Source organism: Calidris pugnax, unplaced genomic scaffold (genome assembly GCF_001431845.1).
Source record: "Calidris pugnax isolate Ruff unplaced genomic scaffold, ASM143184v1 scaffold20, whole genome shotgun sequence".
NCBI lineage: Eukaryota > Metazoa > Chordata > Aves > Charadriiformes > Scolopacidae > Calidris > Calidris pugnax.
The window spans coordinates 26,428,994-26,455,041 of NW_015094510.1; the positions used below are offsets into that span (position 1 = coordinate 26,428,994).

At 38.7% G+C, this 26,048-nt stretch overlaps 1 protein-coding gene across 3 annotated transcripts in view; it reads left to right on the top strand.

The window, feature by feature from the left end:
- ZDHHC20 (zinc finger, DHHC-type containing 20) overlaps positions 1-26,048 on the top strand; it is a 49,344-nt gene that overhangs the window by 15,675 nt on the left and 7,621 nt on the right. For 2 of the 3 annotated variants that reach the window (XM_014965915.1, XM_014965916.1), the window contains exons 2-13: positions 2,843-2,869; positions 7,342-7,436; positions 10,956-11,076; positions 12,112-12,181; positions 13,367-13,399; positions 14,243-14,363; positions 19,418-19,453; positions 20,738-20,870; positions 22,093-22,219; positions 23,448-23,537; positions 24,691-24,806; positions 25,174-25,251. In XM_014965915.1, coding sequence (XP_014821401.1) covers positions 2,843-2,869; positions 7,342-7,436; positions 10,956-11,076; positions 12,112-12,181; positions 13,367-13,399; positions 14,243-14,363; positions 19,418-19,453; positions 20,738-20,870; positions 22,093-22,219; positions 23,448-23,537; positions 24,691-24,806; positions 25,174-25,211 — 1,007 coding nt within the window. In that variant the 3' untranslated portion in view covers positions 25,212-25,251. The remainder of the gene's footprint in view (positions 1-2,842; positions 2,870-7,341; positions 7,437-10,955; positions 11,077-12,111; positions 12,182-13,366; positions 13,400-14,242; positions 14,364-19,417; positions 19,454-20,737; positions 20,871-22,092; positions 22,220-23,447; positions 23,538-24,690; positions 24,807-25,173; positions 25,252-26,048) is intronic. The other variant, XM_014965917.1, reaches the window with a different exon arrangement.

Sequence of the window (26,048 nt, forward strand, 5' to 3'; positions counted from 1 at the left end):
AGGCAGTGCTGCTTTTTTTCTTCCCCATCACACACCCCAAACAAGAAACCATGTTTTAGAAATGTTTGAAGTGAAAATTCTATTAATTTAGCAGAAGCTGACAGCAATATCTAAGTAGTTAGAAGCAGCAGAGGAGAAGAGCAATACAGACCTAAGCTTGTAACTTAAACTACAGGCCAGGGTGTCTTATGTGATTTTCTTCCTGAACCAGATTTCAAAAGCTCAATTGATTTCTTAATGGCATAAAACTGCTCATTACGTTGCCAGCCTAGCAAATACTTCTGTCTGTTTTACACAAAGATTAAATATTAACTTATTTAAAGGAAGGCTTTGCATATAAAGATCCTGTAAAACTGGTGATTGAATTGCTGAGTGAATTTGGACAAGCAGTAGGACTGTTGTTCATTTAATCTATTTGGTAGTGAGAATAACAACAGTGAAAGGGATAGAAAGAGAAACAATTTGCATCAACTTCTGACGCAGAAGAAAACCGGACATCTTTCATTCTTATTTCATTTGAGGATGGTAAGACAGGATGAAAATCACAAGTGTTTCAGCGTTGGCTTTTACCTCAAACTGCAGGAGTTTTGCCAAACTAAGATTGTTCTGCACAGTCTAATAACAGCATTCTGACCTAAGAGACCTAGATACGAAAGAGAAAATTATCTTCCTGGTGCTGTGAAGCTTTAATTAATTTTTATGAAGTTTATTTAGGAATCTTTTTGATGAAGTCTCATAGGTGATACAATCTTAAGCTTTTTTACTGTGTGTAAAGACTGTTCATTATTTTGAGTCTTCAAGCATTGAATTTGGCTCACAATTTTGTTTTGTACCGAAAGCAAAAATGAGGCTAGAGATTATGGAGTGCTTTAACCATAATTACTTACAAAAAATTTCCTGTAGTTACATACATGATGATGTTCTCCCATCCTGTTAGAGGCTAATGAAGAGTATTTTTATATTTCTTATCTAGGGAAATACATGTTTGTCCAGGTGTGTGCAAAGGTGTTTACTCAAGATATATGAGAAGCCAATGTAAAAGCTTAATCTAAAGTACTTTTAGTATTTTTTTGACGTTAAGCAAACAACTCTATTCAGCAAGCTTGTTTTGCTTTTCACCTTTTTAATGATTTTATTTTCTCCATGTGTTGTTTAAAAAGTTCTAACTGGAAAAATAACACGTTAGTAAAAATTCAAGCAAAAACACTCATAGGACTTGCTTTAAAACAATGCGACTTCTGCAGTATGCAGTGAAGTAGTACTGAGACTGTACCATGACACAACGGGACCTGTTCTTATATTTACATATATACTTTGCAGGTAATCGTGTGCTTCAGGTCTGTTTTTCTGTGTGGATTGTGTCCCTGTTTCAGATAGAAACATGGGATGAGGATGTGCACGTATGCATAACTAATGTGAAATTAAGCTATTCTTTAGGATTGACCTCCTTTAGTTTGAAGCCAAACTTGTTCTATTCTAAATGGCAAATCCTTCCTTCTTTAGATGGAAAGAACCAGAATCTTCTCCATTAGCTTCATAGAGACTTCCATGGACAGATAGAGGGTGTAAGTGGATATTTTAAGGGAGGGGGAGAAAGAAAAGGGAAAAACAAAAAGCAAAACGCCCCCCAAACCAAACAAACCCCATGTATCTGAACAAAAATAAGTCATCTATACATTGAGATATTGCCTCATTATGTCTCTTGTTGACTACAAAATGAGGCATAGTTGCATAATATAGTTGCAGACCCTTTTACTATAGATATCTGCAGTTAAGTGAGACACATGCCACCTCTGTGACTGAAGTAACCCTTCAGAAGGAGGTGTGGAATGTGTACTGAAGCTCTGCAGATTTAAGACTGTAGTGTGCATCAGGAAAAAGCTCTTTTGAACTGGTGCACAGGCTGATGACTGTAGAAATGGTAGAGCTGAGAGACAGGAGACAATGTGGACTGAAGTGAACTGCAGCAGGTAGGGTGTGCTCTGTTGTTCTTCTGCTCATGCTGATGACCAGAAGCTTAAATTTGCTGCATAGGATAAAGAGTCAGGAAAACATCGTTTCCTCATAGAATTTCAGGAATTCAGTGTCTAAGGAAGAGATTCAGCAAGGGGAGCAATACAAAGTGACCCAGTAAATGCAGCAGCTCTCTGTTCAGCCTCTTACCTGAACTGATGAAGTGTGATGGTTTTGGAGAAGCCTGAGGGCTGGATGATGTACTAGTCAGGCAGTGTACAAGGTAAATTTGAACAATAGGATTTGCTGTTGGGATAAAAGGAGATGAGGATGTAGGAGAGAAGGAAGTGGAGAGGTTTTAACTATATCTGAAGAATTCAGGTCAGGGGAAAAAAGTCAAAAATAGCATGTGATAGGAAGAGAAAAGTGGTGGGAAACAACTAAGAGGGAAGTAGGTTATATATAACACAGTTTCACAGGAACTTCTGTAAGAACTTCTTTTATTTCATTTTCTGCTTTCCAGTGGTACAGCTGTTGGCCTAGTTGTTGACATGCCTCAGAAAACTTTGCTAGGTGCATATCTGAAGGTGAACATACATAAATGATGATCTAATTAATGTCTGTGAAAAGGATTGTGCTCACTTGGTTGGTGCAGGGAACTGGGTCTCTGCAGCTCTTCCATTGACTCACCAAGCCTCAAGGGCTGGCAGGAGGAACACTAGCTCCCCCAGAGTTTTACTAGTTTTACCCCAGAGCACGGTAGGGAGGCTATACTAACACTTGAAGTATGTTTTGGAACAAGTCACCTATCTCAAATATCTCAATTGTAGCCAAACTTTTGGTTCAATACGTATTTACTTACCATGTGTCTTTTTTTTTTCTCTTCCAGTTACTATTTCTTCAACTGCAGAAAAAGGTAAATTTTTTTACGTTTTTTTTTCTTTAAGATGTGAATCATTTTGTTGCACAAAAATCTTAAGGGACATGGAATTTAAAAGTACTCCTTTATGTGTAAGCTCTGTATAGTGAGTAGCTTAGTGCTAAGAAACGAGGCAAATATTGTGAGGTTGAGTTTGTTTAGCTTCTAGTACCACAAGCTTGGGATGGTGACAAGACCTGCAAGTAACACAACTGTGATTTAGGTTTGCAAATATTTTAAAATGGCTACCTTCTAAGGACACAAAAAAAAAAAAAAAAAAAAAAAGGAACTGCAGCAAATCCACAAAAGCTCTGTATAGTGAGTAGCTTAGTGCTAAGAAACGAGGCAAATATTGTGAGGTTGAGTTTGTTTAGCTTCTAGTACCACAAGCTTGGGATGGTGACAAGACCTGCAAGTAACACAACTGTGATTTAGGTTTGCAAATATTTTAAAATGGCTACCTTCTAAGGACACAAAAAAAAAAAAAATAAAAAGAAGGAACTGCAGCAAATCCACAAGTCCATTTTGTGTTTATGCCTGAACACACCCTGTAACCTGAAAGACTTCTGGAAGAGGAAGAATTTTTGTTCTACTGCTTGCTGTTTTCCAAGCAGCTTACCAAATTCTTCAGAACTCCGTTCTTTATGACTGGTTTGGGACTGTGCAAACACAGCCATTTCAAACGTGGCTGCATATTGTAATTTTAAATTTCCAGGCCAAGTGGTTAAGACCTTGTTTTGACAAAGTTAACTTAAGTCTTCATATTGGCTTTGGCAAGTGTATGCCACAGTGGGTAGTACTTACAGAAATACAAACTGACCAAAAAAATGCCAGCAATCTTGCTCTGCCACTTATTTTAATTGTGAACAAAAACTAGTCTAAAGGGTGATTCAGTTCCAGAAATTCAAAATACAGGGGATTTTTATAAAACTTGTTGTGTTTTTTTTTTTTTTTTCCTGTGGAAATACAAGTGATTGATGGGATATTTGTTTGAGAGTTATTTCAGTTTATGAGGGGACACGAGTGGTGGATTAAGCAAAGATTTGCATTTTGGCTGTCCACAGAGGCCTGTCTTCACAGTATGAGACCATGGGTCAGAGGCTGTCATCTCTTATTTTTGCAAAAGAGCATAGAACTCAAAGCTAGTCTAGCGGTTTTCTTCCTGATGGGGAACATCCAGGAGAACACTCTGAAAGGAGGGAACTTTGATGGAATCTGTCTTCTTTCATTTTCTAATTAAGAGGTGAAAGAGTAGGGAAACCTCCAAAATAAACTGCAAGCCGTTTAAGGTAGGAGCTGTGTCTTACCCTGGATTTTTATATCATATTGCACAATTGGGCTTCCCTCAACTTTGCAAAATTCTGCAGATTGCTGCTGTGCTTTACTGTTGACCTGTTTATGAATAGGTTTTACTTTCAAGTTTCTTCCAGAACGGCAAAATCTGTGTCTCAGTTAAAGAAGCCTGGCAGAGCCATGATGTTGGTCAGATCTCTGGCTTTATTACAAATGTGGGGCCTGTCTGACTGAAGCAGGTGCTCTTAAATCTACCAGAGAAGAAAAATGCTTGATTAATTAATGAGACTGACAGTTTTGTTGGAACCTGACTGTTAGGCTTTTAACGGCTGTCACCTGCACACTTTTTGCCCCTTCAGTTCTAAATGTCACAGGCATCCTGCGTGCGTGAATTTCTTTACCATGAAGGTTGATCTTAAAATGAGATGTGAAGAGTTTTTTCATTTGAAATGAAAGCTGTCATCAGTTTTATTGAGTTTGTATTTCCTGGCTATTGTGAGTTAGCTTATAACATCAGAAGAGTCAAAAGGCCAAAGTACCAGTGACATTGCTATGAAAATCAATAATGTGCGTCTTAGCAAATATATTGTACTCCATATTTCAGTGTACTGTGTCCAAATCCTTTTATTCCAGTACTTAATTACAACTTCTGATTAAATTAGTAGTGATTTCTTAATCTCATTAAGGCTAATTGTTTCTTTGGAATTTCATATTCTTGTCTAGATTTATATCCATTAGGATAGGGGAATAAAGTCAACTCTGAATCTTGTAACAATATAATGTACTTCTGTTATATATTATTACCTCTCTGCAATCTTTGTCTTGGAAGTAGTGTTAAGAATGATTCAGAAAAGGATGTTAAACCTTAGGAGGGCTTAGCATATTTTAGGAGGATGCTAACAGCATGTCTTAAGACATTGTCCTCCTGTGGGCATAAATTATGGTCTAATATGCATCAGTGCCTTTAAAGAGAAGTGACTTCACTGGGTCACAGCATGGCACCAAGAATCCTGAATTCCCTTCGCTTGGCCAGGACTTCCTCATGACTGAGTCTGGCTAAACTGGCAAATATATTAGGCTTCGAGATTTTTGCCATATTTTCCATCTAGCTTGTAATTACAAGAAAATGAGCTTAATAGGAATGAAGCTGGTTTATGTTTGTACTAGAAACTGATGCAAGATGCTTCAGGAAGTAGAGATACTGCCACCCAAAGCAGTGGATAGATGGACTGCCAAAGGAAAGCCATCAAAAATGGTATCTTTCCTCCCTCTCACTTCTTGGGGAGACCTGACAGGACAGATACCTGTAATCGCAGCAGGAAGGGCAGCACGGGAGTGGGAAAAGAAGCAAGAATTTATTCAGTGTGGGGCCAGTATGAACTGCCAATTGCGGGCTCTTTCTCCGCTAGCCTGGGTGGTGCCCATCACTGGACCAGCTGTGAAAGCCTTGCTCTTCCTTGAATTCCCCACTTTGGCTGCCAAGGACAGGCCCTTTGCTTTTAATGATGGTGACAGATTGCAAGATCTCAGTTATTGCAAGAGCACTTTAACATCTGCCTCTTTCTAGTAAATACTGGTAGCACTGGCACAGATCTGAACCTACTTGCTGCAGCCAGCTGTGGTGCCCTGTTATTCTGTGTGGTGTTGGGGCATCTACAGCCTGTGACAAGACTTTGAGGTTCTGCTGTTTGAAGTATTGTGTGTGCACTAAAAATAATCCTTCAAAAGAATTTGAATTCTAGGGGTGATTTTTACTTTGTAAGTTAGTTTTGCTGTGCCTTGCCCTTCCCTGTATCTCATTTCCTCTTTCCTTCTATTCAGCTCCTCTAACCCCCTTCTGCCGAAGCTCTGATCTGTGCAGCTGATTTCACTCCAATTTTGTGTCTGTTCCTCCTCTTTTCCAAACGATTTTCTCATGCTTCAATTGCTTAACTGCATTATGTTAGAATGTGTATAGTATGGTTTTAGTAAAAGACAATTTCTAATTCTGCAGTGCCTAGTAGAGTGATATACGAATTCTTTTCTATCCGGATGACAATTTTAGGATGGCTTTAGAAAAACGTTTTGCTTCTTGCATTTTCAGTCAGCTCCACAGCTGAAAATTTGCCAAATCTGTCGTTAAGGTTGGAGGAGTGAGAGGCAAAGGTAGAAAGCACAGTTCTCTGAAGAAAGCTCAAATAGAGTTTGTTTGGATTTTTTACTGTAACAAGCAGTGAAAATCCTGAAAGATGACAAATTAAGACCGCATTTTCGGTGACTGTAGAAGCATTTTCTGAGCTGTTGGAAGTTCCCAAAGTTTCGAGCCTGCTTTGCCATCCATGAAATATGTCCTACAGCTTCTTAAAGGACTCTCTTTATGTGCACGGGGAAGTAGGTCAAGTTTCCTTCTTCCTGCAGCTGAAGATAATATAAGTGAAGATAATGTAAATATTTAGTATGACTTCTTTTCTAAGGCTTGCTGTTCTGGCACAACTAACCTGTTTCCTTTTGACAAGTGGTAAAAGAAACTGCTAGAGGAAACAAGATAGGAAGTAGCTTCCTGGGTTATAAAGTCTGGGTCTCTGGTCTTCAAGGCAACCATATCGCACAGACCCATTCGTAAATTGATTGAGCTCCCTATTAAACCCACCTACGTTTTGTTGTTGCTGTGACTATAATAGCAGGACTCTCCCAAATTATACTCCTGTGATGATTTGGAAGAAGATACCCAATTTTTAACTTGGAGAGCTCTCATCACAGAGTGCAGTCATTTCCAAACCCCTGGTTTGGAGTTTTTACTGTCGTTGATGGAATGAAATTATGGAATTCTAGCATCTTCTTTATCCAAAAAGGTTAGTCACTTACATACCACAGGTGAAGCTGTGTTCAGTTCTGGTTGGTTTTGTTTGGTTTGGCTTTTTCCCTTCAAAGTTTGTTTTGGAATGGTACTTAAAGCATATTATTTCCATTAAGAATAGCAACCATCACATTTGGTGATTTATTTTTTTAGTACTTTTTTATTTTAAGTGAGTTCTCCTAAAGTACTAAAGTCTACTCAGTGAAAAGGGTGTAATATAACTTAATTTTATCAGGTGAATTATAGTGTAGTAGTTCAGCCTTCATCAAAGATCAGGGATTTTATTTCCTGTTCTGTTCAGCTATACTCACTGAACTCTTATTTTTATATTTTATTGCAGTTGTCTACCTTGTGGTTTTTCATCTGTCATTTGTCATGTTTGTATGGTCCTATTGGAAGACAATTTTCACATCTCCTGCATCCCCCTCTAATGAGGTAAATATAACGCTAGAAAAATGTCAATGCCTTTTTTATAAATAGCTGAACTGTTTTCAGTGATGAAACTTGTTTGCAGTACTGCATGATTCACCTTTCACTTCTCATTATCTAAAATAGAACAGCATGACAGTGTATCATGAATGAAAATTATAAAATTACTCTTAAAATACTGTACAGTTTGTGTAATGACATTTCCTGATGCGAAATGCATGTTTAATTCACCGCAAGTTTGACAGTCACGCTCAGTGCTTTGCTGTGAAGTAGCTTCCTTGAAACCTGGAATTTTAACACTGATAAATCAAATACAGTGACAACATTTTTATATTCCCATTTGAGGCGGTTTTGACCTTTGGGTAAGAAAAAAGTAGTAATGCCAAGTATACTCACAACCTGGAAACCTGAACCACTTAGTAGTAAGTCAAGGGTTAAGGTTTAGTGACAGTTGAGAAGTAAATACATAAAGGAGCTTTACATAATGGCAAAAGAATGCATGATGACTGTAAGAAGTTTTGTTTTGAAAAAGAACAGTATTAAGTGCAATAAGTCTAAGACAGAGAAAACAGAAAACAAGGTAATCCAAGGTATGCGTATTTAAGGATTAAATACTGGCACCAAATTTAAAATACGTTCCTTCCCTTCCTTGGTTTTATACAGCTTTTAAATTGGCTAAACTGAGGTTTTGGTTGCTTGATGGAGGTTGAATTTTTATATTTTTTTTGGCAAGACCAACTTCCAGGCTAATGTCAGCCTTAAACACTTTTTAAAGAGTTAAAACCATGCTTCTAAGGAAAGGCAAACAGTGCTCTGCAGCACTTAATTATGGCTTAGAGATCTGTATCTTAGAAAGCTGCAGAATATAAAGTGAAAAAAGCTAAAGAATATTCTGCTGTTCAGCTAAGAAAAAAAGAGTAGTAATTAATTGTTAAACCCAAAAATTCAAAGGGACTTGTCTTCAAGTCCCTTTGTTTCAGCTTTATCTGGGAAGGTTCTGCAGGAAGCAGCTAAGCAGGTTGGCTAATTAAAATGTGTTTGGAACCATGTTGTTGGAATTTTGTAAAGCTATATGAACTAGAGCTGCTTATAAAGCTAATGCCTGGTAACTTTACTGTCGGCTTGGATTCTTCAAGAATAGAAAACTTGTGACAGTACTCATACTGTAGGTGCAGTAACGTTGTATCAAGCTTTTCATAGTCAGTGAGTGGAAGGGGTGGTTTGGGTATGTGGCATGTAATCAGTATTTCTTATATCAGGTGTGGAGGTAGATCAGATTCAATACAATTTTCTTCTATGGCTGGCTTAAAAAAGGAAAAAAAACAACAACCCACAACAGCAAACAACAAAAAACCCACACCAAAAAAACCACAAAAACCAACCAAACCAAAAAAAAAAAATCACTACCACTTTGTCTCTGGGCAAGTCCCTTCTGTTCGTGTACCAGTGAATACTTAAAAACAAAATCCAACTTTAGAATCTCCCCATTGTATGAGAATGTAAATGTATATATTTTTAGTCATTCAAATTAGCCATTCTTGCAAAACAAATAGCATCCTGTGATCTTACTATTGAACTAAAAAAAGATTCTGCAGCTGCTGTTGTCTTAGTGTAATCCCTGTACATTTGTCATAAGAATAAGAACAATCAACGTTATACAAGATCCAGAAAGAGGAAGGAAACAAAGGGACTCCTTCTGTTTTCAATAAGAACTGCTGGAACCTCATTGGAAATTCTGTTAGCTATGTGGTAACAGACAACTTTTGATGTCTTTGAACATATCCTGCCATTGTCCAAAGAGGCTGTGCCCTCTTAATTTCTGAAATTAGAACAGAAATATAGCTGTTTGGAAAACCAAAATCCTATCCAGGATTTTTGGAGTAATGTTATGATGTTATTTGGACAAATTAAAAGGGTTTTCAATCTTATGATTTTTCTGCACATTGTTGTTTTGCCATAGAAATGTCATCTAGAAGTAACATGTCATGTTTAATGCCACCTCTGCTTGATTGCAGGTCTCTGGTCACTTAGGAGACTTGCAAAGGCAATAGGGAGGAAGGCATATTGCACTGCTGTCTGCTGGCATGATGCTTCCTGTCTGTCTTAAACTTTTTATGTGAGCATCTCCAGTTTTCATATTTGAGTAAATATCTAGCTTAGAGACGGATATTAAAAAATGAGATCAAACTCTTGGCGATGACTGAAATGTTAAACTTTAATTTCACTCTTCGCATACATTGATCCTAGTTTTTGATTATTTAAAAGAGGATTATGTGTCACGTTTCACCGTTGAATGGTGGGCAGGCTCAATAACTGGGATGATACTGTATGAAACAGGAGACTTCACTAGGTTCTGGGAGATATCAGGCAATTTATTTGCATTCTGGATTAGGAAATAACACAGAGAAATTGCAGCAATGTCTTACTACTTCCTCCTTTCTGTAAGTGAAGTCTTCATTGTTGCTTGCCAACTGACTATAATCCAAAAGAGGAAAAAGTACAGGATGAGAGGAAAATCCATGTGAACGAATCATATATATGTTCTTGGTAGGAAAATATGGTCATATTAAACCACAGTAAGCCAGTTTTTGTTCCAGTTGCACACACAGCATTTTCCACTCACTACCATGAATACTTCGTCTATGTGCACTCATAAAAAGGGCTCTTGTAGTCCATGCAGGAAGCTCAGAGTTGAAAAGTGCTTTGGAACAGAAAAATACCAGAGGAAATCGTGAGTTCAGCCCCAGCTCTGCAGGGGCTTGTCAGCACACTGGGTTTTGTGGGGCTTAATGGGAAAGCTCATCATGTCAGTGGATAGCAAAGTTAGTGTTTCACTATTCAGTGAGTAAATGCTCTCCAGGTCTTCCAGTAAAGCTTTACTGGCTTCAACAGGAATGCTCCTCATGCTTTGCTCACAATTGTAACTCTCTGAAACTGTACAGGATTTGCTGAAGGTTGCTTCCAATACAGCTCGTGGATTTTGAGACTAGTGCTGACTACTCCCAAGTAAAAGTTCTAGTTGAGCTCTTTCAACTTCTTTGCTGAAGTCATGAAGCCCACCAACCCCCTCTTTTTTCTCCCCTTTGGCTTGTACCCCTAAGTCTGAGAGAGGAAGTGGGATAAGAGAACTTTAGTGCCCTGTAGCAGCATAGGACTGTTGCACATTCCTCTTGTTCACAGTTCACTTCATTTATGCTTATCCGGAGTTAAAGGAAAGGTTGTGCCTTCTTAAAACTCCCCTAAGTCTCTGGCTTTCTTTGTGTTGAAGGGAAAATGCCATAGAAAATGGAACAGAGATAAAGATTATTTTTTTTAAAATATGCCCAGGACAATCACGGAGTTTTGAGGATCTTCTGTCATTCCTGTAGCGTTCTTCTTAATTTTGTGGGTTTTTTGGGGTCAGTGGGACGGAGTTGTTCAAAGGCATAGGATTAAGATACATAGAGCCTTTTCCTTGGGGCTTGACTAGAACACAAAGTAACAATTAATCTCTTCCCTTCATTCCATTTTCTCCCTTCCTCCTAGTTCTGCTTGTCAAAAGCTGATAAAGAACAGTACGAGAAAGAAGAGAGACCAGAATCCCAGCAGGAGATTTTGAGAAGAGCTGCTAAAGACTTGCCTATCTATACGACAACAGCATCGAGAGGTGAGATATAAAGATAATTCTGTGCTCCTGAAGCTGCTGGTTTAAGTCAGTGAAATTCATTTCATGTTCACTCCATGAACAATCTATTAAGCACATATTGCAAAGGCCATGAGCTTGTTTTGTTATTTGTTTGGGCTAGGTTTTTTTCCCTCAGTAGAAACTGAAGTCCTTTGTCTAAGGATCTCAACATGTAGCCAGTATTTGGAATTTAAAAAAAATAAAAATCCTGTTCTAGCAAGCAGATAGGACACAACATTTATCTCTAATTGTGGCTATAAAAAATAAACATGGCAAAGAAATACAGCTAGAAATAGAAAAAATACAACTTCTTACTCAATTTTATAATCATTTATATCCCTCTTTAAACTTATTTTTCTGAGCAGTATCAGCTCAGCAAGAGGAGAAACGTCATACTTAAGGCTAGAGTTTAAGAATGAGTAAATGTTGTTTCATTCCCATCTGTAATTCAGTACAAAGCTAGCTATGAGCTATTTCTGTATTTGCCTTTAGTATGTATAGGCATTCTTATTCCAACTTATATATGAATGATCTGTGAAACTGCTGCCTTATACTTATGTATATTCATTTAAAAAATCTAGCTTTTTTATACATATATATCTGTTTCTCTTTTTTGAAACTAGCAACGCTGTAGAGTTTTCCAAAAACATAAACTACTCAGAATAACTCTTACCAAAGTTTACTGTTACTTTCCAAGGTCTTAAGGACACCTGGCTTTTTTGAATACAAGCCTCCCTGTAAGGGAATTCCAGTCTTAAGTTCCTGGAGTGGTCTGGGAAGCTCTTGCCAGCTCTTTGCAGTTCTGCTTAGCTGTAGGTGTTGGCTTTCCTCCTCCTCTCAAACTGCCTGTGCTAGTGTCTTATTTCCATTGAAAAGAGCCTGAAGGCTTGTTTAAAAATATCCGGGGAAGATGAGGGGAGGGCAGGAAGTTCTTGAAGATTCAGTTCATGTTATGGGGGAAAGCGTTTATAAAATTAAATGAGTTCTAATGATTTAACCCTTGCCACTTGAATGCAGCAATCAGATACTGTGATCGATGCCAGCTAATCAAACCTGACCGCTGCCACCACTGTTCTGCATGTGACATGTAAGTTACTGAATCTGAACTGATGGGTTTTCTCTCTCTTGTGATCATGACCTTAGTGTGTTCATGTCTTCAGCGTGCCAGCCCTTGCAGAACAGCAGGTTTTACTGTTTGTTCCTCTCTCAGACCCAGACCCTCAGTACCTGGATTTCATGAGAGCAAAGTTCCTCCTGTTGGTGCAATATTATTATTGTAGCCCCATTATTTAGTGGCAGAACTTTTTAGGAAATCTGCATGTAGATTTGTAAAACAGTGCTTATATTTAAAAATAAAAATTAAAAAAAAAAAAGGTCAGCAATTGAAAGAAAGTAAAGAAAGGCAGGTCTGAGAGGCTACCACTAGCAAATGCATATCATAGAACTCTTATTCTATCTTGCTTCTGCTGCCTTGAAATGGATGTGTGCTACTAATAATGCTAAAAATCTTTATCTCAAATATTGACAGTGGAATTACATGCCTTAACCATTTCAAAGATACCACTGCTATTCCCTAGCCTCATTCTGAATCATCAGAGAAGTCTGTATGGACGCTGAAGGCTGAGGCTATGAGTGAGACTTCAATAGGCTGAGGCTGAGTGAAATCTAGTTAACTAAAGAACCTAATACACATCTTTTGGCTAAAATCCTATTAGCAAATACAGTGAGTGTGTGTCTGAAATGTCTAGTATGAGTCCTTATACTACAGTTGGGTGAAAATGGCACATGGACTATTCAAATTATCCACTGCACTGCTCTTTTCCTCAGCTTTAAAAAACAAACAAGCAAGCAACAAACAAAAAAGGTAGCAAAACTAGCCCTAAGGCAGACTTAGTTGAAGTGAATGCCAGGCTAGCATACGTTATCCACACAGCTCTAAAGGGTTTGGATTTGTTTTCTCTCGATGTGATACAAAACTAGTGTGGCATAATAAACTATTACATGGTGTTACTCAGTAATGCTCCCCATGTTAATTCAGGAGACTTGTCTTCATAACCCTTCTGAATCTCACTTGGTCCTTTTGGGTAAAAGGATGGCTGTTATAATGTGGAGAATTGGCATGAAAGAGAAGGACTTGAAAAAGATACAGTGGGGCAAAACACTTTGAAAAGCCAAAACAACACAACTCCCTGAACCTGTAGAAGAAAAAAGTATGTGTCTTAGAAAGAAAATGTATTTTTTGCTTTAATTTCCTGGAAATTATCTCTTTCAGATGTGTACTAAAAATGGACCACCACTGTCCATGGTAAGTTTATTTAAAAAAAATAAAAACCAATATAATAATGTTGAATTAGATCCTACATGATGAATTAGATGCTGCTTCAAAAATGCAACTTCGAAGCAAAACTTGATTTTCACAGAACTTATTGAGGCTTTAATATGTGAAAATAAATCATGTTCCTAATGTGTGTTGCAACATAGAGTTGTGGGGCCAGTAGCCCAAATCATGCAGTTTCTCCTTATACAGAGAAATCCTGGCGTTACCCATACCTGTGAGGAAACATTTCTTTCTTTTGCTTAGTTTGGTGTTAGTACCAGGACAGGAGATAGCCACTACACTGTGAAAATCAGCTCTTGATTCTAGATGATACATAAGACCCACTCAGACAGTTACTCTGCTGCAGTTTGTATTCACTGGTAGTCAGTATAAATATTATCTGCCATCACTATAGAAGTACTGCTGTCAGTAGTTGACTTGAAGGTGGTTTTGTACCCAAAGCAACATCTGCTGAAATTGATGGAGAGGCGTGTATTATCTTCCATGATGAGTGCAGTTAGTCCATAGTGTGTGAGATGCTTCCTATACAGACTGTATGTATCATACGCTTTGCCAGCTCATGTCACGTCCTGTAGAACTTCGGAGGGGGGGGCAAAATTTATGTGGGGAGCCCAGATAATTTGGCCCAAGGCAAGAGACTTCATTCAAAATGGTGGCTTAAAATGCTTCTGAAAGACTAGTGGCTGACTGTTTTGGACATACCACTGACATCATACACGTTATGCTCTGCAAAAGCTGAATGTATTGGGTTTTATTTTATTTTATTTTTTGTATATCACAGTAACCTCTTTCTCTTTCCCCTCCTTCTAGGGTGAATAATTGTGTGGGATTTTCTAACTACAAATTCTTCCTCCTGTTTTTAATGTATTCCTTACTGTACTGTCTGTTTGTTGCTGCTACAGTCTTGCAGTACTTCATAAAGTTTTGGACAGTAAGTTCTAAGGCTTTTTTTTTTGTTGTTCATTTGTTTAATCTTGCATGTGTTATTGGAGGCTGCATCAGCATGTTGTCACTCACCATTTACTCTGTTCCATAGTTCATTACCATTAACAGCACCAATTGAAGCGACTGAAGCAGGAGAACCTTCTGAATATTAATGACTTAAATGTATTAAACTGCCCAGGATGAGTAATTGGGGGCAGAATTTCCAATGAGGACACTATGCAATTTCTCTCCTCCATCAAAATTGAGTGGCACAGCTAAGGTTTTTTTGAGACTATTGGATATAGATATGTAGATATAGAAAAAACTGGTTATATCAAACAATTATATATGTATGTATATATATACATGCGTGTATATATAAAAATACTGACAAATGTGAAATACAAATAACAGCTTTGTATCTTCCTAGACTTGTTTATGGATAAACTGCTACCAGATAAGGCGAATTAATTTCTTGGGAACTGGCTGAGCTCTGGTTTAGATTCCCTACATAGGCGTGTCTGGACTTCATACTAGTGGCTTTTATTGATCTGATATGGGTAGAACACTAAGATACATACAGTGTTAACGATATACATCTTCCTTGCAACTGTTATCAGTCGTCAAATGATCAATACACGTACATTCATCTCACTAGATTTAATAAAGCTTATGTGAAGGGCAAGCATCCTTGTACGTCAGTGTTATATCCCTCCTATCAGGTTTGTTCCAGTCACGTTCCAGGCTGAACAGTGTCTTCTGATGTTGTTCCCTTTCATCTCCAAAATCTTGTACTGTGCCTTCCTGTCTCTACACAGAAGAGCTAGTGTCAGAATTCTCTTAATCAGTTTCCATTAAGTAGCATGGGAAAAATGTAAGTGGAAGGCTCTCCATCACATCTTTATAAGTAAATAACAGCACATAGATTTCTTAGACGTTAGTTGCTGTCAGGGTAGCTGGGAAAAGCAGTCATTATCTGTAGCTGTTGAAATAACCTCTACTGGAGCAAAAAGATGTTGCCCTGTCAGGGTAAGAGAAGCTTGATCAAGTATTGAGAATAGCTGTACTTTGAGAGAGTTGGCATTAGACAGGTAAGATAAATGGTGCAAAAAGTACCTACATTTGTGTTCATCTAAGCCTATGGGTCTGATCTGCCAAAGTACTATCTTTCTTATAGTCTGTCAGTTCTGTCTAGCGGCCTGTCGCTGGAGAGCAAGCAACTGGGGGAATTGAGCTGTCAGTGTTGTGTGAGATGAAAGCCATAAACATATTTATCGGTCATAGCTGTGGCTTAACAGATACTTCAAATTAAATGGTCTGATTCTGCTGTTCACTGTTGCCTGACTGTAAATAGTTAAATTTTTAATTTGTGAATGTGCCACTCCCAGACATCTGCCTGGCTGCTTTCCAGTGCTTCATATGCAATTTCTAAATGAAACCGTAGATGCGCTCTTACATATTTACCAGTCAGTGCTTGAGCAAAGAAAATTAATTTGCTTTGTCACCTCACTTCATAATTGTTAGTGCCACGAAAGTCTGCAGGACATCTGACCACAATGACCATTTAATACCAACATTTGCAGCAAGCCTCTTCCAAAGCCCATCGGACACATTATTGAAGTGGACCCTTAAGCAGAGGAAGCAAACTTTAAAGGGATGAGTTTTTTTTTAATGATTTAGTTGTTTAAAGTGCTTCCTGCAAGAATGGGCTACTTCTGAAATGTGACAATAGACAATGTAGTTGTGTGCTTGCACTTGTTGATTTAATTTCTGGTTACTTCCAAGACAGAATCTGGTGATGCCACGATCTTATCATTAGAGTAGGTGTCTGACTCATTTTAGTCATATTAAATCACTCATTCCACAAAGCTATTATCCCTCAGGTCTTAAATACCCTGATTAAAGTAGACTTCTGGAAAGAGGTGGCAGCACCATAATCATGTAGGCTTGCAAAAATTAGTATGTCTCTAGCTTTAAGGCAAGTGCTGTTGACTGCACAGTAGAGTCCTGAAAGGTTCTGCATCTGTACCCGGATGAGAGCAGAGCACTGCTGACGTGTACTGTCACTGGACAGCTTCAGTATATTGCTAATACACAGTGTTGTCTGCTGTCACATCAGGCAGATTACTATTTTGACATTTCCTGTTGAGGCTCTCTAGATGTTGTTTTCTCCCCCCCAAAGCTTGACTGTCAGAAATGTTATGGCATCCCTTCAGAAGGTAGTGCTTCTTTTTGCTTACTCATAGATGTGTTTCAGAGAAAGTGTGCAACAAGCTGCTGTATATATCCAGTGCTGGGATGGAAGCTGAACTGCTTCTTGGGGACTGTAGCCGTGGTCACTTCAGAACTTGCAGTATGAGGTGGTGAAGGTGTATGTGACAACTGCACAAATTCTAGCAGTCCATTCTTTTACATTGTTAATACTTGCACGGAGACAAAACACATATGCAGATACTTGCAAACATTGTGAGACATGCTATTTACCTGCCTCTTCTGCTGAAAAAAGTCTTTGTGTTTCCCACTTGCATGTGCAAGACTTTCACATAGTGTCTTTGATGCTCTATGCAGAAGTGCTAAAGAAAGATCTTGATGCTGTTCATACAGTGGTAGAACAGCCACACAGGCTGTAAATGTTTACCACAGGCTAATGTGGATGTTAAAATCTGTTTTGTTGATCAAGGAAACATGACTCCTTTTTTTTTTTTATACTCACAACTACTTTCCCTATACTCATGAAATTTTTATTTGTACCTAGGAAGTTGTTAAAGATGAGCAGATAAAGCCTCAGTTTATCCAAATGTATTTGACACAAACACCAGCGCTGGCTGAACGCCCAGTCCTCAATGCTTTGTTTATACAGTGAATGGTGGTAGTCTCATCCTTGCTGCACTCCCTCCCCATTGAAACTTGTATATTTTCCAGCTGTTTTTAGTGTCTTTCATTGTCCTCCAAATTATTTTGGCAATCCTGAGTGTAGCCAGTTGAAGGATGTGATATATGTTCTGGGTAGATGGCACAGGCTTCTGCAAAGCTTTGATTGTATCAACAACAGAAAAAAAAAAACAAACCACAACCGAAAAAAAAGAGAGTGATTCCAGATCCTTGCTTGGAACTCATTGCTCTTGCATATACACATAAGGACATATCCCACATCTTCTATTTTTTTCTAGATTGAAGCTAAACCTACCTACTAAAAGATGAGTAATGAGTCAATCTCTGACAGCACTTTTTTGGTTGGGGGTTTTGTTTGGCTTTTTTTGTGACCTGACATATGCTCAAATGATTCTACACTTGTGAAGGAGTTTGTAGGGGACTCTTTAGAATAGTGACTGGCTTCAGTCTATTATGTGTGCTGAGTAGCCTGAATTTTATTGTGCAAATTGCCTCCCTTTGTAAGCTCTGCAGCTCTCTCACCTGCAAGTCTCTGCTGCTGTGCTGGTGCCGATTGTAATGATTTTAAATAACAAATGTCTGAAGTGCTGCTAGAACACAACTGTTAGAAGCGCTCAAAGCTCTCCCCAGGAAGGAAGTGTCCTTTTTTAAGACTCTTCAGTTTTGCAACTGAATGTTCAAGAACTTAAAACCAGTGGCTGACACTAGGTGGTCAGAAGATGTAAATGCTCCCTGGGGATCATACAGATGAATTGTGCATAATTCAAAAAATCCTTCTCCAGGTTATAGAGCTATTATTTTAGGAAAATGCAACTGGAATAAACTTGTATTTTCTGGCCTGTGGAAAATACACAAGAACTAAGCTGCTGCAGCTCTTTGAGCTTCAAAATCAACTGGGCTGGGAATTCTTTATAGAGAAGCACTTCATTGAAATATGCAATTCAGAAGAGTCATAAAAATAGAAGTTAAAAAAATCAATTAGGAAACTGGGAAACACTGCAGTGGGCTCCGAGGTAGGAAAAATCATCATAGCTTTAACATGAAGCTTAGGAATAAGCAGCAATTGGAGTATGTATTTTGCTAGCCTTGGTTTCAAAGGATTGCAAAATACAACATAGCCCTACAGCAGGGGGGAGAAGGGACTGTTGCACAAACTAGGCAAAACTGCATCCAGAAAAAAAAGAGGCATTAAATAATGAAATTGAATTTAGATGGCAGTTCAGAGAGCTGGACTCTCCGATCATTTGCTTACTCTAGTATGATGTGATGGCAGCCAGCATTTTTGAAAATGCTGATGTGCTGCCCAACTCCAGGGTGAAAGGCTTGAGCTCTCCCTCGGCTTTCTGCACAGATTAATGTAACTTAAAATCCATACATCTTGCCTACAACAGATTCGTTAAGCGCTAGCATCTTAGCTAAGATGGCTAATACCACTCTTCAGGTATAAAGTTTGGAATTTAAAAGCTAATTTAAACTAAGCTTTCTTGTTTCTTGCTTTATTTTCTTAAGTACTGGTTCAACTTCAGATGTTATGCTAAAGATACATCCCACAAACAAATCTCAATATTGAATGATATCGGGAAGAAGAAAACCTGTACTGCCATGTTAAGGGTTATTTTTTTAAACAAAGAAAATTATTCAAAGAATGGCAATTAATTTTATTTTTTTTACAGTTTTGACTGAAACTACATCTAATGGCAATAGATATGTTCTGAAATCAGAAAGATTTTGTAATTTACAAACCATTGCTTTATACCTCTGGAGTATTCTAAGCTTTTCAGACCTTTATGAATAGTTTCATCATATGGAATATTCACATTAACCTTACTTGTGATGGAAACAACTAGCAAAGAATGCACCCGGTGTGCTTATGCTGCTCAGGCTGAGGAACCTCTTGAAAGTCTTCCAGCCACAATCCAAATAGTGGTACTTCTATGCTTTGGAAGAAGGTTTCATGCCTTGGAAGTTAGCAGTGTGCTCTGAAGTACTCTCCCCTCCATTTGCTTGGAGAACAGAGGCTGCGACTGCTGATGGGCATTGGAACTCGGCACGTTCGAGAGCACGTGTTGCACCCCAACCATTTCTTTCTTAACAAAGCCTGTGCTGTTTTCAAACACTTCATCTTAACATAATACTAGTGTTTAATAAATTGTCTTTGTTTGCACAAAGCTTTGCCGCAGGAAAGCTGCAGAGAATTGTCCAAAGGTAAAATCCAATATTGCTGTAATTATTTAAATACTGTTCTACTATAATTTTTCTAATCCAGTCATTCATGGTAGCTATTCACACCATCATAGAAGGAAGGAGACTTGTAATCTGTTGCCTATGAATATAGGCAGTGTACAGGGTCATAGGTATATCTATGTGCACTTGATCTTAATTGAAATGTGTTTTAGTCTTATAAAAAACAATCAGCCTTAGATAAGTGGGTATACTAAATGAGCTAATGGAAAAAGTAATGGCAAAAATGCTAACTAAAGAGCTGAATAAAAATAGCTTCTCTGCTTTCATAGTGCTGTTAAAGGTCAACTACTTAAAAGTACTGTGATTTTGAGGATATAGAACTAGAATAGTATTATTACAAATCCCATTGGCCTCTTGAAAGTGCAAGCCTAAAAATGGGTTTGGGGGTGGAATCAACTGTAGAGTATGGGTGGGAGGTTGTTTTTCATATGGTGGTTGTACTGAAATTGTTTTTCATGTAGATCTTCTGGTGAATCACTTCCGCTTTGTTGGGCATGGCCAATTTGTTTTGCTAGGTACATGCTGGTTGTTGCCTAAACCTTAGAGGTCATCAAAAATTGAAGATCTGTCCCAGGTGTTGTCTAGGAGTTGTATTAAGTCTTGGAAACGCAGTATGACAGCCATTTCTGAGGAACTTCTTTGAGGGTGACAGAGCACTGGAACAGGCTGCCCAGAGAGGTGGTGGTGTCTCCGTCTCTGGAGACATTCAAAACCCGCCTGGACACGTTCCTGTGCAAGCTGCTCTAGGTGGACCTGCTCTGGTGGGGGGGTTGGACTAAATGATCTCCAGAGGTCCCTCCAACTCCATGTCTTTCTATGATTCCCTTTTTCCATTCCTCAGAGTGGTTCAGAAGTAGGCTCAGTATTATTACCTTGTGAGGAAAAAGTTTGGAAGTTTCTATTGTATTTTCTTCCCTTCAAAGAAAGTGATTTAGAACACGTTTTCTCCATGTCTCTCTGGGTGTGGCTGCACAGTTAATGTTTCTTAGAATAGGAATTTTTTTTTCTTGTCCCCTACTGTGCCTTTAAAAAAAACTAGCCCTCGATAATACACAGTGCTATCAAACAGATGGACATGCAGTCACGCCACCGAACTCAGATTGAAGGGGTCTTTTTTTTCCCTTTGTGTAAAGTGAGGTGAAAGACCTATAGCAGAATGGGCGTGGCAGAAAATGTTTAGCAATAATACTGCATTAGTTGCTAAAAAGTGTTAATATATTAATCTCTTTCTCTCTTTCTCTCCAGAATGAATTGCCTGATACCCATGCAAAATTCCACGTACTGTTCCTTTTCTTTGTGGCAGCCATGTTCTTCATCAGCATACTGTCACTCTTCAGCTACCACTGCTGGCTAGTTAGCAAAAACAGATCAACCATAGGTCAGTTAATTGGACTATCCAACTGTTCCTTGTCCAGAAAGCCAACAAGTCGATGAGAATGTGAGGCCTACAAGATATGCCATCACACATAAATGGAATTTTTAAGTACTGTGCAGTAAGAAGCATATTTGGTGAAAGTAATTAAAGGTGAAATATATGGGAAAATGAAGCATGTGCAGGGGTCCTCTGCTGGAGCCAAGTGTGTGGATTCATGATAAATGTTAAATATTTTTTTTGTATTTTTGAGCCCTCTGAGGCACTGCATTTTTGTTGTGTTTTTATACAGTGTTAAGTACATAACACAATTGTTACTCAGCAGTGCCCGTGTTGTTAGAATACTTCGAGTAGCTGGATGGCCCCAATGAAGGTGAAGTATTTGAACACACTACAGTTTGAACCAGATCCAAAAGAATATTCGTAAATCCTTTGAAATAAAATGGAGACCTTGCTATTAGGAAGTGGCTTGTAAAAGTAATGCAGCAAAAATGGAAACACTGCTGCACGTTTCCTAAATAATAGAAGAGATTCCCGTAACTTCTATGCCCAGATGCTTTAAATGGCATTGACCAGCGTAAGCAAGTTGTGGGCATTGGTTAAAATATCTGAAGTTCTTGCTAATGCATTTTTGAAAGTGTTTTTTGCGGGGCGGAGATGACAGGGACTGGTGGGTATTTCCACAACTGAGTAAGTTAATATCTTACGCCTTTCAATGGAAGTTAAATTTCTATCTTCAAAATTAAGTGGGTTGATTGAAACTGAAATAATTTTCAAGTTGCTAGAACTTTTTGATGGAGAAAAAGGAATTTTTTTGATTGCTTGACAGGAGGGGTGTTCGAGTGCTTTTTCTCTTGACATAGCTACAGCTAAGGAATATTCACAGAGAGCTAGCCATTCATAAATAAGGGATGTAGTTTCTTTGGCATGGTAATGGTGCTTAGCTCTGTGTCAGACCTTATGTTAAATATAAGGAGAGAAAGATGACTGTTCTGCTTATGTGAAACTTCTTACCTTTCATTTCTATTTTTGTTATTTAAGCCTGGGACTTTTTTTATCCTCTCTAATTATTTAAGGTGACCCCTTCTTTTTTTTTCTCCACATAATAAGTATCAAGATAGTCTCAGCTTGCCCAACACTGTTTTAACAATTGAGAAGTTTGAGGCTATTTATTTGTTTTTCCTGACTCCTTATCGCTCTAGAAATATTGTGTGTTTTTCTTTTCCAGAAACATTCCGTGCACCCACATTTCGAAATGGCCCTGATAAAAATGGCTTTTCTCTTGGATGCAGCAAAAATCTGAGGGAGGTTTTTGGAGACGAAAAGAAGTATTGGCTACTCCCTATCTTTACCAGGTATTCCATCTGAGTGGGAATGAATTAGGGAATAAGTAGATTCCATGACTCTCACTTTGCTTCCCCTTCTCTTAAAAAAACAAAACACAACTGAAAAGCCAACTTGTAAATCCTGCACAATGAGTATTGGTGTAGGGAAGATGTGCAGGAGAAAACTGAACAAGCTCTGCACACTGCTTTCATTCAAAGAGAAGGGCCTCAGTGAGAAGAGCCTTCTAAATACAGAAGATTGGAAAGCTTTGAGAAGTGTATTTAAAACATTGGTGGTAGCATTAGTGTGTGATTATAGAGCAGAAATCAGCACCTCATAGGAGATCCAAATGCTTGAACTCCAGCTGCATTGAAACTTCGGTTTAAAAACACTCCCTCTTACCCCTGAAGAAACTTGACAGCTTTCCTGTTGCTGATAGTTTCAGTACTGAAAGCCACCTGAGAAAGTGCATGTAAATAAGCAACAGTGCAAAAATAAATTCTGATACGATGCAAGATGCTGGTTTTAAAACTTCAGTTGAGCCAGGGTTAGGGAGTTGCAGACGAGCATCAGAGAAGCTTGATGAAGCAAGACTAACCTTCTGCCCATTCCACCACTCCAGAAAGTCAGCAGAACAAAGTTTTGGGGCATTGTGTGTCAGTTGGTGAACCCATTTGTGAAGCTGAGTTCTGGTAGCAAACAGCAGAGGTAATAACAGGATCTTCAGTTGCCTCAGCTGTCTGCTAAGCTACCCTGACTTTTCATGTGACTAAAAAAAGACAGAAGCTATATTGTAGATGCAGCAGTCTGTTTTGCCACTGGATTTTATCCTGATGAAATTTGCTTTAAAAGAAGGCTTAGCTAACCTCAAAATGATGGATGGAGAGGAAAGCATGGCCACCAGAATATTATTTATGCTATAACTGCTGGGGTTATGAATACCAGATAGTCTGACTACCTGTGCACAGTGGTTGGGGGAAGAGTAGGGCTACAGAAACACAGTGGTGTTTCTGCAATACATGGACTAGTGCTGTGCTCAGCAATGCATCCTGAGTGATAGGGTGGGAATCATTTGAGCTCCAAGATTTAATTAACTGATCATCTGGCTTAGTGGTAGAACTGCCTTGCTCAAGTCTGGATTTCAGTACTGCACTCAGTAATTATTCGAGCCTGAAGTGTTTGCCTTTTGCATGCATGCTTGTTCCATTAATGTAAGTCAACTACAAACAGTGATTTGAATCTTTGTTTCTGGTTTAGTTTGGGTGACGGATGTAATTTTCCGACTCGTTTGGTGATAATGGATCCAGAGCAACTTGCTGTCTCAAGCCAAAATGAACCTGCCAAAAGGTAACTATAGCATTTAAAATACTGATGTACTCTACTTCATCTGGAGAAAAAATTGTTTCAGAATTATTTTTTAGTTTTTATACTTCTTGTCATCATCAGAGTGAGTTTGTAAGTTTTCAGAAAAGGACAGAATAGATCAAGACTTTAAAAAAATGGTGCTGCTTGATGCAGAAAGTCTGTTTCTTGCTTTTAACCTGTAACAGAGGCTGTGGCTCTAAAGAAGCAGTAATACAGGAAGTAAGAGATCTTACTGGCTCTTAACAACCATCAAAAAAGTCTTAGGGAAGACTGAATAATTGTCCATGGGGAAAAAAGGTTAAGATGTATTTTTGAATGAGAGAATGACAAGGTATTATTTGTATTTCGCTTCCTCCAGCATGTTTAAACAAGGGATGCTGAGACACAGTTTGCAAGAGAGGTGGATCACTGTGCCTGTTGCTCATTTTTAGCACTGGAGGGTTTTTAGCTCATTACTTTCTATCCCTCTGGATTTGCATGTTTTGTATCTTCAGTGTATTTTCAGGAAGCCTGCTTTAGATTCAAAGACACAGGAGTTTGTGAAACTTCTGGGGGTGTTTACGTTTGCCGTTTTAGAAATCTTCAGTATAGTTAGGTGGTTTCGTAGCTAAAGGTTGCTGTCAATAGCAGGGACTTGAGTTATTAGGCATTAGGGGAGGTTCAAAGGCAAGACTGAGAAGAAATTGCTTCCAGTGCAACATAACCTGTGGAATTTACTCAAGACCCATGTGCAAGCAGCAGAGTGTCCTTTTGCGTTAGGAACACATTCAGCAGAAGACCCAAGCATTTACCGATGGGATAAAATGCATTACATTGTTCTTCCAGACAGTTGTGGTTAGGTTTTCTTTCTGCCTGTGTGGCAGTAGCATTGTTGTCAGTATGGCGTTTCTTGTCTATCAGTCTGTGCATTTTTTTCTATCAGAACTCTGAGTGGCCTATGTCAGGTAAGGGTTTAGGCTGATGACTGGCACAAGCCTATAGGAGAGTTAGGGTTGGGGGCAGGGGCCCATTTTTAGTTGGCAGTGTAGGGGGTTTTGTTTGTTTTGCTCTTAAGTAATTTCACTGCTCTAGAAATGTCTGGCATAAGCAGCTACTTGCTATTACAGAATTCCTGTTGACTTTGCTTACTTTTCAGCTCTGGCGCCAATCAGACCTTTCCTCCTCGACCGCTCAGTGAATCACAAAACCGATTGCTAGCCAATGACAGCCAGTGGGTGGAAAGTGGCCCTGAAGAGGAAAATGTTAAATCAGGTAGCTTGTGGTTTTGTTAGTGGTGGGGTTTTCCCTTTTTCGGCCTAAAAAGTCCTCAGGAATTGGTTGGAGTCAAGTAGAATAAAACTTGTTCCACAGAAGGAGGTCAGCATGCTTATAAATTAAGCCTAACTTGTGTCTCGTGCTCTAATCCAAACTGAATATGACGCTAAGGTAAATAGATAGGTAATTCTCGCTTTCTCACTTCCTGTTATGAGATTTTCAATCTTTTTACGTTTGATGAGGGGGAGGAAAATATTTTCCTAAAATAGGCACAACACGATAAATGTGCTTTCTGGTTTGAAATCTTTGCTTTTTGTTGTGCGAATCTGTGAAAACACATAACTGAGATTCTCTCACATTTTAGGTGCAAAAAAGCATATTATAGTTTCATTGGAAAGCTGATCTCAGCTTATTACTAAACAACCATCTCAGTGAGAAACAGGTAAGACCAACATAATTGATTGTTATTTCTGAGTAAGTAAATTAAAATAGACATCTTGAAGTCAAAAGTCACTAGTCGTGGAATGCAGAGGAGTCCTCTGATGTTGGATGAGTAATAGAAAAGTCTAAATAAAACTCAGGATGGCTGTCCAGAAGACAAGAACGGGAGTAATGCTGTAGTGCAGGAAACATGGGCTGGCTAGATCTGAGATGAGTCAGACTAATCCTGTAATTTGGAGTGAAGTGGGCGGTGCTGGATTTGTTACCTGACCAGGGAAAAGAATCTAATCTGCTTAAACGGGCAATTTCAAGATGAAGTACTGTCTTGAGGAAGCGATGTTCTTAAGGAACAACTCTTTAACTGTCTTTTAATCATATATTGGTGGGCTGTGCTCTGGTTTTATACCTTAAGAAGCTGTGTGTGCACGAGGAAGGGAGGTCAATAGGTAAATACAGGTGTCTGCTACAGACTGCTTTGTCACACGTGGAATTGACAGTGATCTTCTTTTATGTAAGAGCTCAGCACATACTTTGCATTCAGGAAATACAGTGAGTGCTGCTGCATATATGAGAACTTCCCTTGGTGTATTTCCAGTGACTAAATTAGACCTCTTTTATGTTGACTTCATGCTGTGGTGAATTTATAAGCTCCCATTAAATATTTCTGTCTGGACAGAGATATTCTGTCCAGTATCTTATTTGAACAACTAGCAACCATAGATGCTGAGGGCTGGATCATTCACCCTTTCTGCCTTTTTGTGTTCCCCTGCAAAGTACCCACCCCCCCCACCCCACCCC